General features: G+C 47.9%; 2 protein-coding genes across 3 annotated transcripts; one reads left to right on the top strand and one right to left on the bottom strand.

Annotated features, from left to right (window-relative positions):
- Nucleotides 1-313: 313 nt before the first annotated feature.
- chpfa (chondroitin polymerizing factor a) lies at nucleotides 314-6944 on the bottom strand. Its single transcript, XM_011611698.2, has 4 exons — nucleotides 6447-6944; nucleotides 5051-5615; nucleotides 3519-3701; nucleotides 314-3439 (listed from the first exon to the last, which is right to left on the bottom strand). The coding sequence occupies exons 1-4, from the start codon at nucleotides 6734-6736 to the stop codon at nucleotides 2177-2179; spliced, it is 2301 nt and encodes a 766-aa protein (XP_011610000.2). The 5' UTR covers nucleotides 6737-6944; the 3' UTR covers nucleotides 314-2176.
- A 1384-nt stretch (nucleotides 6945-8328) lies between these two features.
- LOC101067372 (pyridoxal kinase-like) lies at nucleotides 8329-13804 on the top strand. 2 transcript variants are annotated; one of them, XM_029849076.1, is made up of 12 exons: nucleotides 8329-8591; nucleotides 9021-9075; nucleotides 9596-9722; nucleotides 10966-11144; nucleotides 11223-11306; nucleotides 11643-11677; nucleotides 11824-11909; nucleotides 11996-12041; nucleotides 12124-12235; nucleotides 12314-12450; nucleotides 12525-12591; nucleotides 12756-13804. In XM_029849076.1, the coding sequence occupies exons 1-12, from the start codon at nucleotides 8511-8513 to the stop codon at nucleotides 12869-12871; spliced, it is 1125 nt and encodes a 374-aa protein (XP_029704936.1). In that variant the 5' UTR covers nucleotides 8329-8510; the 3' UTR covers nucleotides 12872-13804. The 2 variants fall into 2 exon arrangements, with proteins under 2 accessions (XP_029704936.1, XP_003962128.1); XM_003962079.3 differs by lacking the exon at nucleotides 9596-9722 and having other exon boundaries at nucleotides 8334-8591; nucleotides 11040-11144.
- The last annotated feature ends 60 nt before the right edge of the window (nucleotides 13805-13864 follow it).

The raw sequence follows: 13864 nt of genomic DNA, 5'->3' as shown, positions 1-13864 counted from the left end.
ATAAAACCAAAATACAAAATAATGACTTGCAATTACCTCCCAGCTGCTCTGTAGTTTTGTGGTTTTACAGCACGCCCTCGGGCCAGCGCACACGGACCTCTGAAATAACTGAAGCTGTAATTAAGGCTGGGATGTTTCCCTGCTTTTTACCCATCCCAGACACGGGGAATACCTACGATAGACGGGAACTTTGACTGCAGGTGTCGAAATGTGATGTGACACAAGTTTGGGGTGTTGCGTTAACCGTGCCGTTGTAGTGACACCTAAAGGACAAAGAGGATGCTGGGATTTAAAAAAAAAAAAGATAGTTTTATATTGAAATATTCTTTAATTTAAAAAAATTACAATAATTCACAGTTCATTTTGGAAAATACCACATATTTAAATGTGTCTTGAAATAGTATTGCTTTGGTTATACAATAAAGTACACAAACCAGAAAAGATGCAAACATGATTTTAAAAAAAAGATCATTTTTAACAGTCGTAATTTTGGAAAGACAAAAAAAAGAGAAATAAAATTTGAGAATAATTGTGAATAAAGCTGCAAAACACTTAATAATAATATCTGTTTAATATTTAGACCTATACAGAGTGTCAAAAAAGCCTCTTATTAGTGGGGAGTTACTCAGATTCATGACCAAAAAGAAAAGATCAATAAATAACGGCCTAGTAGGAAGAGACTGCCAAGCATGTTTGATCAGAAGCTCCGTGCTCAGGGGTTTACTTCATACGTCCTCTCGGCCCTCCATCGTTCACAGTGGTTGTTTCTGGTTCCCACCCTGCACATTAGTGAAAGAATCCCCCACAGCACATCCAACCTGCTCTCCTCAACAGAGATGCGTTAAACTATATCAAATATGTGATAGACGCTATAGTTCGTACCACCTTTAACACTGACGTGGACACAGCGTTCCCCAAACTTCAACTTTAATTTTAAATAAAACTTGGGGATTTGGCTTAAAATTGGTATTTTATGAAAAGTGCCTGGTGTCCATCACCACATTAAAGGACCGGTCAGCACGTATTACAGTGTATTCACTGAAATAGAACATTCTGTCACCGCTAACAGTACTTTTACACACACTCGCTGCTGCACTAACATTTACTTCTCAATCAGACATCTGCAATATTGCACATTTTGTTGTTAAACTAATACGTTTTTGGACCTTTCAGAACTGCAATTATTCAGTTTTGTTTGTTTTGTATTTTTTTAAAAAAAAGCCTCATGTCAAATTTAAAAACAACACAAAATGGAGGACAGCAACACAATTAAGAAACTTACAAAGAATAATTACATTGAAACACTGCAGCGACTTTCAGGAGTCAAAAAAAACCATTTTTTTTCCTGTCAGACATTCTTCAAAAACTTGTTCTGTAGTACCACTGACTTCACGTAGGACAGAACCGCACATCCAGTCAACCACAGAAACGCGCGCGCCTCACGACTGCCAGGCTTCAGCGAGGAAACGTCCGGCAGAAGATGACGCCCGAGCCTTCTCTCCGCTGAGGCACAAATATATTACTCTGAAGAGATGATTGACGAGTCCACAATCATCCCAGCTTCTGTGTGAATCAGCGAGGAATTTTAAAAAACAATATTGTTGCCTATTGGGCAACAGTAATTCATGTCGTGACCAGTTACAAAACGTTTCGGCGCCGCGTCACTGCACGCTGTGACCTGGAAAAACGCCGCGTTGCCATAAAAAAAGTCAGTGTGAAGGCACAAAGACAGACTTTGCAATCAGTAAATATCAAAAGATCCGTTTTGTATGAATGCCGTTTTACTGCCTCTCCAGTGGGGAGATCCCATCAAATACTGGGACCCTACTGGACCCGTGGGCGGTGACGATGAGGGTAACCTAAATATTCTATAGCTGCATGACCTGGATGTTCTCCAGAACTACGGGAGGTCCCCTATAAAAAGGTCAACTTCATCCACACGAGTTGTAAACGTACGGGAAAAACGGTGTCGGGAATTTACTGCAGTGGCTTTCCTCCAACACCGGAATAACCTGGAGCTCACCGAAGACCGTGGACGACGTCAGGCTGACTGTCCGCACAGCACAGAGAGAAGGTCCAGTGCTGGGAGGTGCTCCTCGTGCCCCCCCCCTCCCCACCCACCCACCCAGCGTTTTGGCTCATGAAAATCAGCAGCGGCGGAAACTGGCCGTTACCGTCAAGTACTGTTTCCCTGCTCCTGCTCAAACAGCAGCATGGCGAGTTGGGAGCGAGAGCCGAGGCCCTCCAGGTTCCCCTGGATGCACCGGTGGTAGATGTCCTCGCTCAGACGCGGGTTGCAGTCCTGGTAGACGTACTTCTGGTGCAGCGCCGGCTCCACGGCCCTGAACACGTGCAGGTCCGAGTACTTCACGAACATGTCGTAGATGTCCAGCGTCTCCAGGATCTCCTCGTTCTCCTGGACGTCCGCCACCATCCTCGTGCGCGTCGCCATGTAGTCGGAGTTGTAGAAGCAGGCCTCCCCGAAGGACAGGCGGTCGAAATGACCCGCGTCCTTCAGCAGGTGGGTGGTGACGGGCAGCTGCTGGTTGTGATAGGCCACTTCCGGCTTGTAGTCCTGGAAATGGATGGGAAAGAACACCTGCCAGTTGTTGATGGAATTCATGCGGCAGCGGTTCAGAAACTCCGAGTTGACTTCGGTGTTGGCGTGAGCCAGGAAGAACAGCGTGTCCACGGGGTGCTTCTTGGAGATGATGTCCATGAATTTAATCTGGGACGGCGTTTCCGTCTTGACACTTATCCAGGGAATTTTCACAGCGGGGTATTTGTGTTCGTAAGCGTTTATCTGGTTCTTCACGCCGGCGAATATGTCGTTCTGGTTAACCTGCTGCGCCTCCACGGGGTCGTAGATAAACAGGAATGTCAGGATGGCGTTTTCGCTGGTCTCGAAAGCGTTGGAGGCAAACGCCTCCAGGAAATGGTCGACGTAACCGCGGTCCTGCAGGGTGAGCGGTATGATGATGTGGACCCTGGTGGCTTCTGTCACGTAGGGCATGGGGATGATCTCAGTCTTGCTCAGAGGTCGCACCAGATGGACCCGTTTAGTGATGGAGCGGCCGTGGCCTTTTTGGTTGACCACTTCCACCTGCAGGTCCAGGGTGTACTCCATGCCCCTCGTGGGGTCGAAGCGCCTGTAGCCGTTAATCAGCTGCTGCTTCTTGAGGTGCAGGACGGGCTTGTACTTCCTGTTCAGCTCCCCCATCGCTGCCTCGATCACGTTGGCCACGTCGAGGCGATCGATGCCTCTCAGCTGACACTTCGGAGAGCCGTCGACGCAGGAATAAATCTCCTCCTCGGTGAAATATTCCCATTTCAGAACTTCAAACCGAGACTGCGGCTGAAAGGGGGGGTTTACCCCCACCGGCCACTGGGAGGTCCAGTTGCCCTCAAAGGCGTCCGCGCTCACATTCATTATTTCCGCCTGTTGGAACCCAGAGAAGAGTCAAACAAGGAAGAGGTTTTTTTTATTTTCATCTGATGGAGTTGTGAATTCATCTCACCTGCAGCCGCACGATCTCGCTGTAGGTCTTCTGCAGTTCGATCTCGGTGAAAAACCTGTGCAGGCGGTACATCTGCTCAGGGTCCGACACCGGATGGACGGTCAAGGCACTGGTCAGCTGATCGCTCTGCTCCTTACTGGGATCCGAGTTTTTCCCCAACTCAAACCGGTGATAGCGAAGCCCCTGAGGACGGGAACGAGAGCGTCTTTCCTCCGCAGGACAGAAGCACGTACGCAGCCTCGCCGAGAGCGGCGATTACGCTCATTAAATGCCACGTTTCATCAGAGGTGCGCAGCAACGACGGGGTTAGGACACGTAAATAATTACAGCTTTGTTCCGGATGTTGTTTTATATCTGAATAACTGCTAATCAGCGTGGCGAAAAGCAACCGTCAAGACATGAGAGGTGGTTCCTACTTCCTCCCTCTGACTTAATTTCCATGGACGTTCAAGCTGAAAACAGAGTAACCACCTAAGGAGCTTGAGTGATTAGAAAAAGTGAATCCAATCTGATAAAGCTATTAAAAGAACAAAGAATGGACGCCCTGCTCCAGAGAGAAACAAGGACACTCAGATAGCAGCGTCCTGTCGGCAGGGACACACTCGGGCTGCATTCCAAGCAAACACTGCTGCTCAGCTTGGTACAGTGCAGCTACATTTATAGAAATCTATGAGTTAATATTGAGGGTTTCCTTCCTAACGGCAGTAAAAGCTGTGCGACTCTGTCAGCTCAGTTTCAGGCCTTCGCTCCGTCCAACTCCTCTCTGAATGCAACCCGATCTGGTTTGAAGTCACGGCTCTTAACATGTCTGGAGCAGCCATCAGCACCTGGCCAACAAACCCTGGAGTGAAAACACCAACCATATTAGGATTTACTGTTGACATTTGTGCAGCTTTAGAGGGGCTTTGTTAATCTATCCAGCCGGTCAGGACCCGACACCGAGCCATAAAAAGGACTGGTTTCTAAGAACCTGGAAAACAAACCGTAGTTCGAATTTCTGTGGTTGCATTTTCCCCGACTAAGTCAAAGTGTCAATATGTTTACAGCCACCTGAGAGGGCACTGTGGCAAAACAGTGCTCTGCTGAGCTTGTTTGACCTGAAATGCTAATGACATTACAGGAACAGAGCATGTTGACCCACAGGGGATTTTCACGCCATTGAGCCTCAGGCAAAGCTGTGAACTCGGCCGTGGTCTTTCCGTTTGTCACCTTATTCCGCATTGTTGCCGAGCAGTTGGGAAACACTACTGAGGGGTTCATGCTATTAGCATCCTGCTCTGTAATATAAATGCCACCCGTGCGCTAGCATGGTAATTACAGTTTTATATAGTCGTCTGACAGTCTTAAGTGCCGTCTCCGAGGCTGAGCATGTGGTCTGCAGTGACGGTCTTCTGTGGGGGAGGAGGAGGAGAAACGTGCACTGGCCTGCCTGAAAATGTAACACCCCCACCCCCGCTGCAAAAACTCTTTGATTTACATACAGGATTAGTAATAAGGAAGGATGTACTGGAGCAGGAAGCCGGTCCGCTCACCTCGAACTCGGCGACGCAGTTCGTGTTGGTGTGGTCGATGATGCACCTCCCCAGCCACTCGTCCGGCCTCGCGCTCAGGATGTCGTTGCGGCAGTTTTCCAAGAAGGGCTGGAGGCGGAGGAGCAAGGTGCGCGACAGGATGTATCCGAACCCTCCGTAGCAGTACTTTCCTTCCATCTCGCCACCGATGAACTCCTCGGGGCTGCCCAAGTAAAGCTCCCGGTCCACGCTCAGGTGGTCCACCAGGGACTTGAGCCGGTCGGCCTCCGTGTAGGCGTCGTCTTGCACGAAGTAGAACCAGTCGTACTCGTCGATGTAGTGGTCCAAAATATACTTGATGTTCTGGAACATGTTCCAGATGAGCCTCTCGTCGCCGTGGGAGACGACAAGCATGCCGTGAGGGACTTTGCGGTTGCGCGTGCCGGTGAAGAAGATCACGTTGTCCAGGTGATGGCTGATGGTGCGATTGACGGCTACCCCCAGTGTGTTGATGGTGTTTTTGGACGTCAGGACGCCCACGAACAGCCGCTCCCGTATCCCCAACTCCGTACTGATGTACTTGGCCCTAAAAGGACATCAGACACTCTATGAATAAATGAGTTGGATCAAAATCCAACTAAAGTGTCCTCAAGCTTGCGTCACACCAAGACCACTACATTCTAAAACATTAACTACAGGGTACTGGTTTATGTTCTGGATAATCCCAAATTACAGGCAGTTGGATTAAGAAGAAAAGCTTCAAATTTCGGAGAAAACATGAAGGAATTGAAACTGATTCATCGCCGTTGCCAATGACTGTAAATATGACTGTTAAAACGTCTTGATTGTTGTTTTAACATTTGCCAGATTCCTACGTGAGAGCTCCTCAACATACGGTGAACCACAAAGCCCCTGTGGAACTGGGCTGACGGGTCGGGCCGGCCTCCCCGAACCAGAGGCCCCGACATGAGGATGCTTCTGTGCAGAACCTCCCCTGGGAAAAGCCTCTTTCTCAGAATTTCACTGCTATGCAGCCACTTTGGGGAATGTGAACCAACACTGAACACAAGGTCTCTATCCAGAAGACCTTGGAAATATCTGAATACTGGGACCCAAAATAGTTCTGATGCGAAGAGGAGGAGGAGGAGGAGGGTCTGATAAAACAGACCTGAACCAGTGGCACAAGGAAACATCTTAAAGTTTCCCAGCAAGAGTTGAGTTACAATTCTTCAGAAACTCTTCAACCCACATGACCACAAAATGACATACGCACGCACGCATGAGTCATTTAACAGTAATTAATCTCTAAATCATTGGGAAAGCGCTGCAGGCGGCTCGACTGGACCGGGATTTGGCGCAAATACAGCTTCCCTCCATCAACTGGTGTTCACCTGTTGACTTTAACCTCAGCACTTGCCTGAACACTTTCTTTGGAGAGCTCGGCTGGACCTGTTTGTACGGGACTATTCTCGGTTCGAAATCCTCCCCTGACTCCATATCGTTGCTGTTCGAGACCGAGCTGGGCTTTCTGGCTCCTCTCAGCGGTCCATCCTGCCCCGGAACAACCGCGTCGCCCTCCTCGCCGTGCGGATAACACGCTTCGTCGGTCCAGCTCACGCACAGTAAGCTCAAAGTGAAGCCGAGAGAAATACCGATGACCACCGGGCCGACCGAGTGAAGGAGGGAGACGAACGCCGAAAGTCTCATCTTTGTGTGCCGCCGCTGCGTCGCTTCACGGCGCTTCCCAACAGGCCCGCGATCCGGACCGGGTCAACTGAGGCGGAGCGGCCGAATCCACATTTAAGTTGCGGGAACAGGTGAAGCTTCTACCGCTGAAATTATGCGGGGCTATTACGTGTCAGGAGTGTCGCGAGTTGACTCCTCCCCGCAGATCAGAGGCGGGACTAGTTTCACTCCGGGCAGTATTTCGGCTCAGGAGGGCGGAGGGATACTCGGCGACAGAGAGGCGTGAAGCGGAACAGCAACAGTGGAATATAAACATTTAAGGCAGCCGAACCGTTTTAAATGTGCAAACTACAGTTAATACAAAACTCAGAATGAAAATATTTATGTTGGAGATGTAATCACTGATCCACATCTTCGCGCATGTTTTTTTTTACTCGCAATTTTACATCAAGGTTGCATCTAAAATTGTGCAAAATTGCCATCGACACACATTTTTGGGGTCTTGTGACCATGTCGGTGCGTTTCCCATGTGGAATGTACCATTCAGAATCCATCAACTTCAGAAGGACACTAATTTGTACTGCAAATTAGGTCCAGTATTATGGCAGAACCTGACCTATTTATTCGCCATATTTGTAATTATAGTATAATTACTCATAAATAGTTGGCCTTTCAGCATTCACGGTCCAGTGAGCTTCCAGTGAAACAGAGGACATATTATGAAGCCTTTGATTGCCCCTCCTTTGCAGAAGGAGGGTGAATAATGACAGACTTGCAGGTGGGGAAAGCTTACATCAACGTCACGCAATTAACTGCCATTCTTCTACAGATTACCCAGCTCTTGCCAATATTTGGATGGTGTGTTTGTAAGACTTCTACAAAAATGTTTTTTGTTGTAAATATGAGTTGTTGCTGTGTTTAGATTATAGTGTCCCTCATTCCACATCACAAGCTCTGCAGACCTGTCCTAAATCCCCTCACACAGACGCTGACCTCTCTGCTGCTGTAACAGGACGCCTCAAAGGTGGAAACACAAGAATATGAAAGGCAACTAGTTAATCAATAAACCATCTAGTACTACATGATTGTTTCCTTAGGTTGAACAAGCACACTGTTATATTTGAACCTACCTAATCAACCTAAACGTTGATTATTTAAAACCCAACGTTTCATGTTTTTAAATCTGGACTATCGTTTTACAATCCCTACGTTTTTAATACAAATGCAAGAGAAATAACTGGATTAAAGGTCTTGAAATCGGCCTTTAGAGATTTGGGTTTTTCTTCATCTCGGATTGGTTGTTGAATAAAAGTCATTAAATTGCTCAACTATATATTTTTTTAAAAAGCAAATGAGAAATGATGGAGAATATTTCGTGTCGGAACAAGACAGAGCTTGATAGAGTCGCGCGCTGATTATTAATAAATACTTCCGCTAATTAACTGTGCGCGGTGTCTCGCGGGACTGCTGCTTTCGCGTTCCCGCCTCAAAAAACCTCTTTTTGAACTTAAATTTCCTTAAAATTTCCTTACGACGTATTCTGAAGCGGCGTCTGGTTGACAAAACAAAATAACCTTTATTTTGATATTGGCTAAAGTTGCTGACGTCAGCCCACGTGACACCTATACCGGAAGTCAATGTGTGCGTGTGTGTGAGTGGATGGGGGGGCTGTCATCGATGTCAGTCGAGGCAAGGTTGCTTTTCTCCCCGCTCCGTCCGCCAAACTGCCCGCACATTCGATGCAACCGCAGTGTCCGTTTGCGGTTTAGGCAATCTGTCGTTCGAAGCTGCGCTAATGGAGTGTCGCGTCCTGTCCATTCAGAGTCATGTTGTCAGGGGATACGTCGGAAACAAGTCGGCAACGTTCCCGCTGCAGGTAGGAGCCAGGCGGAGTCGAGATGGATGTGGTTCAGCAAGGACAAGGACAGGAATGGCGCAAAGCTGCGAATAAACAGCAATAAATCTTTCCGTTATGGCCCCAGATGGCCCTTAATGTTACTGGATCAGGTTCATTTGCCACGTCTAGCGGACTGGTTTGCCTTTGGTTACGCAACGGAGTAAGACTGGAAATAATTATAATAGTTGAGTCAGACAACTGACTTAATTCATGCAGGATTTTAGAAGGAAAATGGGCCACAAGTTTTCAGTGACTATTTAAATTCAGCCAGTCATCGACATGAGTGGCTCCAACTCAAGTTGCAGAGTTGCCTTAGTTGAACAACCTGTTCAGCACCAACATTGTACTGCAGCCGGATGTGATTATTCCTCGTTTGAACACATCTCTCTGCCTCTTCTTGCTCCTCAGGTGCTGGGTTTTGAGGTGGACTCCATCAACTCTGTGCAATTCTCAAATCACACAGGTTGGTTGAGAACATTGGGAACCCACTGTTGTTATCAGCATTGTGGAGTTTTACCATGACGTCCTTTCCCACCACATGGTAACACTCAAAAGCCCAGACAGAATTCACAGGACTGACAAAACTGTGCAGCAAAGGATGATTGTGTTTCCTGAGGTCACGGTTGCACCTTGAATGATTTATAACAATGAATGATGATGAAAATATGCTAAATGATGATTTAATAGTTCTTTGGAGAGATTAACATCTGCTCCATGCTCTTGAACTTTGACTGGCTATAATAGAATATGTAATATGTGACTCAGTAGATTGGACTCTGGTATCTCTTGCCATTCCTATACTGTGTCCTGTGATTGTTGGCCACCAAACAGAAAAGATAAAATGCATGTAAAAACAGCGGAGGGGCGGACTCAATAAACGGGTTTTGATCTGTGCTCTTGTGAAATGTTGCCTGGATATAGTGGGACTGGGGAAAAGTGCCTTGCCCCGTGACGGAACACTGTGTTTTCTCTATCTGAAACATGTTATGGAAACTCCTGCAGAGGGGATTGGGATCATAATCTGGAGTTGCTGCTGCCAGAGCATGTGAAGAATGCAGGAGCGGGAAATGTCTCACTCGGATCAACATCAACATCTGTGAGCGCAGCCTGGTCAGAACGGACGTTTGCTTCTATTGCAAACTGTTAAAATGCTTATTATGATAACTGGAAGTGTTGCCCCCCCCCCCTAATCTGTCCAAGCACACCCATATGGTCCTGTGGTCTCAGGATCTGCTTTCGGCTCTGTGTAAACGCTTGAGTGTCCCTGTGAGCAGTATCCTCGGCTGTGTTTGTGTGTTCAGCCATTTGCAGTCAGAACAGCTTGTGGGGGTTTATTCTATCGCTCCTAATGGTGACGGGGGGCTTAGGAAAGGGGGAAGCTGGCAGCCGGAATACAGACACCCCACTCCACCCCTTTAACCGACAAACAATAGCGCTCCTGCAGCCCATATTAGCTTGAGTCTATCCCGACACTATCCCGTGTCGGAAAGGGGGACAAGTGAGACCAGCTCCTGAACAGAGGCGTTTGGGGTGCCCCCTTGCACAGACAGCGGAAACACAAGCGTGCGAGAGCCTCGACCGACTTGCCGATCATTTTCAGGTAAGCCCGGAGCACCGTTGCCGAGGCGGACCGTTAGCGTTAGCGGGCAGGCTAGCAGGACATGCCGCTAGCATGTGACTGCGCTCGGTGACGTTTCACGGATAACAAGCGGAGCGCCCAGTGGCATTTATGGGATTGGAAATGTACGCTCCCCCGGCACGTCCGAATGCAATTGTGCACCCACTGATGTCATGTAGAGTTTTGGTGGACGTCCTGAGCCGCGCTAGCGTTAGCTAACGCATCGCTCCACTCTTGTCCTTGTGCTTGACTGACACAGACGTCACGTTTAGCCTCCTGTCAGCTAGCGGGCACCGCTTTAGTGTGCGGGCGTCCCTTCCCCTCCAGAACATGCAACTCCATGCGAGCAATTCTTAAACTGCGTTTAGTTAATCAGTCCTAATAAACGGCTTGTTTTGCCAACGCATCGGGGTTCATTCTCTCGTGCGTTCTTGCGCACGGGCCACGATTCAAGAGCAAATTGTGCAATAAAGGCAGAACGCCTGGCCCCAGAGATTACACGTCAAAGTGTCCGCGTTTCATTCATGTGAAATGCGCCATTACGCTGCGAGCACTCTGCGTCTCGCCGTGCGTCAAACGCGCCGGCTCCTGCGCACACCCCATTCAGTCCGTGCGGAGGCCCCACGGGGCCCTGGAGACCTCAGCAGATGATGGTGGGAGTAGAGGACGAGCTCGGAGGATTCTGTCAGTTGAGGGGCATAAAAGTGATATTGTATCTTTCTGTTTACGTCACAGGTGGCGTTTGCGTGCGCGGTGGCGCCGCGTATCATTTATCATCTGGTTTTCCCTCCTATCATGTCCAACTCCAGGTTACGCCCACTGGAAAGGCCAAGTGCTGACGGCCGAGGAGCTGCAGGTTCTGTACGAGGGCATAAAGCTCAACCAGGTGAACCGCTATGACTACATTCTCACAGGTGAGTCCAGTGTGGCGTCCGATACACGAGGGCGTAGACAAAGCTTCAGGTGACCCGGTCTGTCCATCCATCACCAAGGTTACAGCAGGGACAACTCCTTCCTGGAGATGGTGGTTGACATCATTCTGGAGCTGAAGAAGACCAATCCCAGCCTGGTGTACGGTGAGTTTGCATTCTCGCTCCCCGCTCTGTGGAAAACGTCGCTGTTTAGTGTGTAAACTGGGAGTTTTACCAGTAGCATAAAAGCAACATCGAGGCTAATGAAGTGCAGCAAATTGCATGACATTTTAATTAGCAGGAGCTTCGCAAATTAGAGTTCACGAGGAGAACGAGCGCCACGTCTCTCAGCGATGGCGTGATAATGGCCTCTAATGGACCGCAGAACGTCCCACACATTCATTCATTAAAGGATGGGATTATTTATCATTTCAGTACTGAGTTTTTCTGCGTTATTACCAACAACCTCCAAAGTTTAATTTAGAGTTTTCTGTTCCACAGTGTGTGATCCAGTCATGGGTGACCATGGCGTTATGGTGAGAGCTGCATCATTCCCTGCACATCCCTGAGACACAGAGAGCAGCGCTGTTGCTGGATCCTGATGGGGGAAATTCACGCCATGCGTTCCAGAGGAAGCCGCGACGCGGCCCACGAGAAATGATGCCTTCTCTGTCTGTTTCAGTATGTTCCGGAGAACCTGCTGCCTGTTTACCAGGAGAAAATAGTGCCTTTGTCCGACATCCTCACACCCAACCAGTTTGAAGCAGAGTGAGTGCGGCGTCCAGCATCTGCACTGTGATGGTGGAGAAAGGAGCATCCCAGTAAAGTAACTGGCTTCTCCCTGATGTTTACAGGCTGTTAACTGGGAGGAAAATCAAGACAGAGGAGGATGCGTTCGAGGTGACTGTCCTTTATGACTGTGTTGTATCGGTTTTATAAGCACTGAAAGACAGTTTAAGGATCCCTCCTCTTTACTGCTCAGGTGATGGAGCTGCTTCATAAAATGGGTCCTGGAACTGTGGTCCTCACTAGTACAGACCTTCCCTCCAAGCAGGGGGGCAAGTTCCTTGTGGCCCTGGGCAGCCAGAAGACGGGTATGTTAGTCCGGCTGTCGACACAATGCGGGTTGACGCGTTCCTCCAGTGCAGCTCAACTGTGTGTCGTCCTCGTAGTCAAACCCGATGGGAGCAAAACCAGTCAGAAAATCTGCATGGACATCCCCAAGGTGGACGCTGTGTTTGTGGGGACGGGAGACCTGTTTGCCGCCATGCTGCTGGCCTGGACTCACCATCACCCCACAGACCTGAAGGTCAGCGACACGTCTGGCGTAGATTTTGCTAATGTTGCTACGTGTTTGCTAATGCTAACATCTGCCGCCGACAGGCTGCCTGTGAGAAGACTGTTTCTGTCATGCACCATGTCATTAAGAGGACCATCAATTACGCCAATGGTGGGTTTGTTTTGGTCTCCTTGGAAAACTAGCTTAGCTACCTTTAGTTTAGCTATTTTAAAGGTTGTAAAAAGAAAGACAGGCCTCAATAAAACACGAGTGACCTTTAAACAGGCACTTTTACCAGTTCCACAAACTGATATTTATCGCCTTCTTCCTGTCAGATGTGGCTGGTCCTGGGAAAAAGCCCAGTCCTGCACAGCTGGAGCTGAGGATGGTTCAGAGCAAAGCGGACATCGAGAATCCCGCCATCGCCGTGGCGGTGAGGGTTTTAGAGTGAAAACAGGCTGTGAGGAGGCTTCCTGGGGTCTCTGCCGTCCACACACACATCCACTGCTGCGTGTTTCTGCCCTGTGAAAGAGTCTCTGAGGTCTTCACAGCCAGAACCGGCAGCAGTTCTTTTTATATTTTCAGTAACCTATCAGAGAAGCACTGCCAAGACGGATAGACTGCACGCGTAGGGATCCACCATTGTCAAACTTTAAAGCGTACTCCGAACATAAACTATGAAATATTCAGCTTCATTTCAGTAGAAGTCAAATTAAAAAGAAAATCTGCAACACATGCGTGAAGGTGGTGAGTGTATGAACATCGTCAGTACCTTAAAGTGTGTAGATCAAAAGACGTTTTCAACACGTCAAAGTAGCATAGCGCTAACGCAAATTAGATCCACTGATATTCTCAGGTGAGAATATTTAATATGATGTCACGAGTATTCTGGTACATAATTCAACATGTATGAAAACATTTATTGTACTCCCATAATAGCACGTTATGGGCTGTTTTTAAAGCGTAACAACTGTTTCCATGCAGCTCAGACGCATCGTGAGTAATGTGATGTTAAGGTAACTGTCACACATCTTATGCAGTTTAATCAATAATCATGGTAGTTGATGTCTGACGTTCCCTGAATCGTGTCACGTAATAGCTCAGTGATTATCATCTCAAATTGAGGTATTTGCAACGATTGTTTTTTTTAACTAAATTTACTAATGCTCATTGTTGTTTCCCTTTTAAATGTTGCCATATCAGAACAGAAGCGACGCACGCTGTTCATCAGCCTTAACTGAAATAAAATGAATGGTTTTAAATGCTTTTTTTGTGTATCTGTACCAATGTAATAACATCCTCATAACGTTAGAAATTGCCAAACTTGAGCTGCTGCTCTCATGGAGTAGCGTAAAAGAAGAATAAATTTTTATCTTTTACTGAACCTGTGTGGTGGGTGATGATCAAATCAATTCATTCTGATGATTAAGCTCATGTAATTAGA

This window comes from Takifugu rubripes, chromosome 1 (genome assembly GCF_901000725.2).
Source record: "Takifugu rubripes chromosome 1, fTakRub1.2, whole genome shotgun sequence".
Taxonomy (NCBI): domain Eukaryota; kingdom Metazoa; phylum Chordata; class Actinopteri; order Tetraodontiformes; family Tetraodontidae; genus Takifugu; species Takifugu rubripes.
This window is presented reverse-complemented; position numbering and strand designations above follow the sequence as displayed.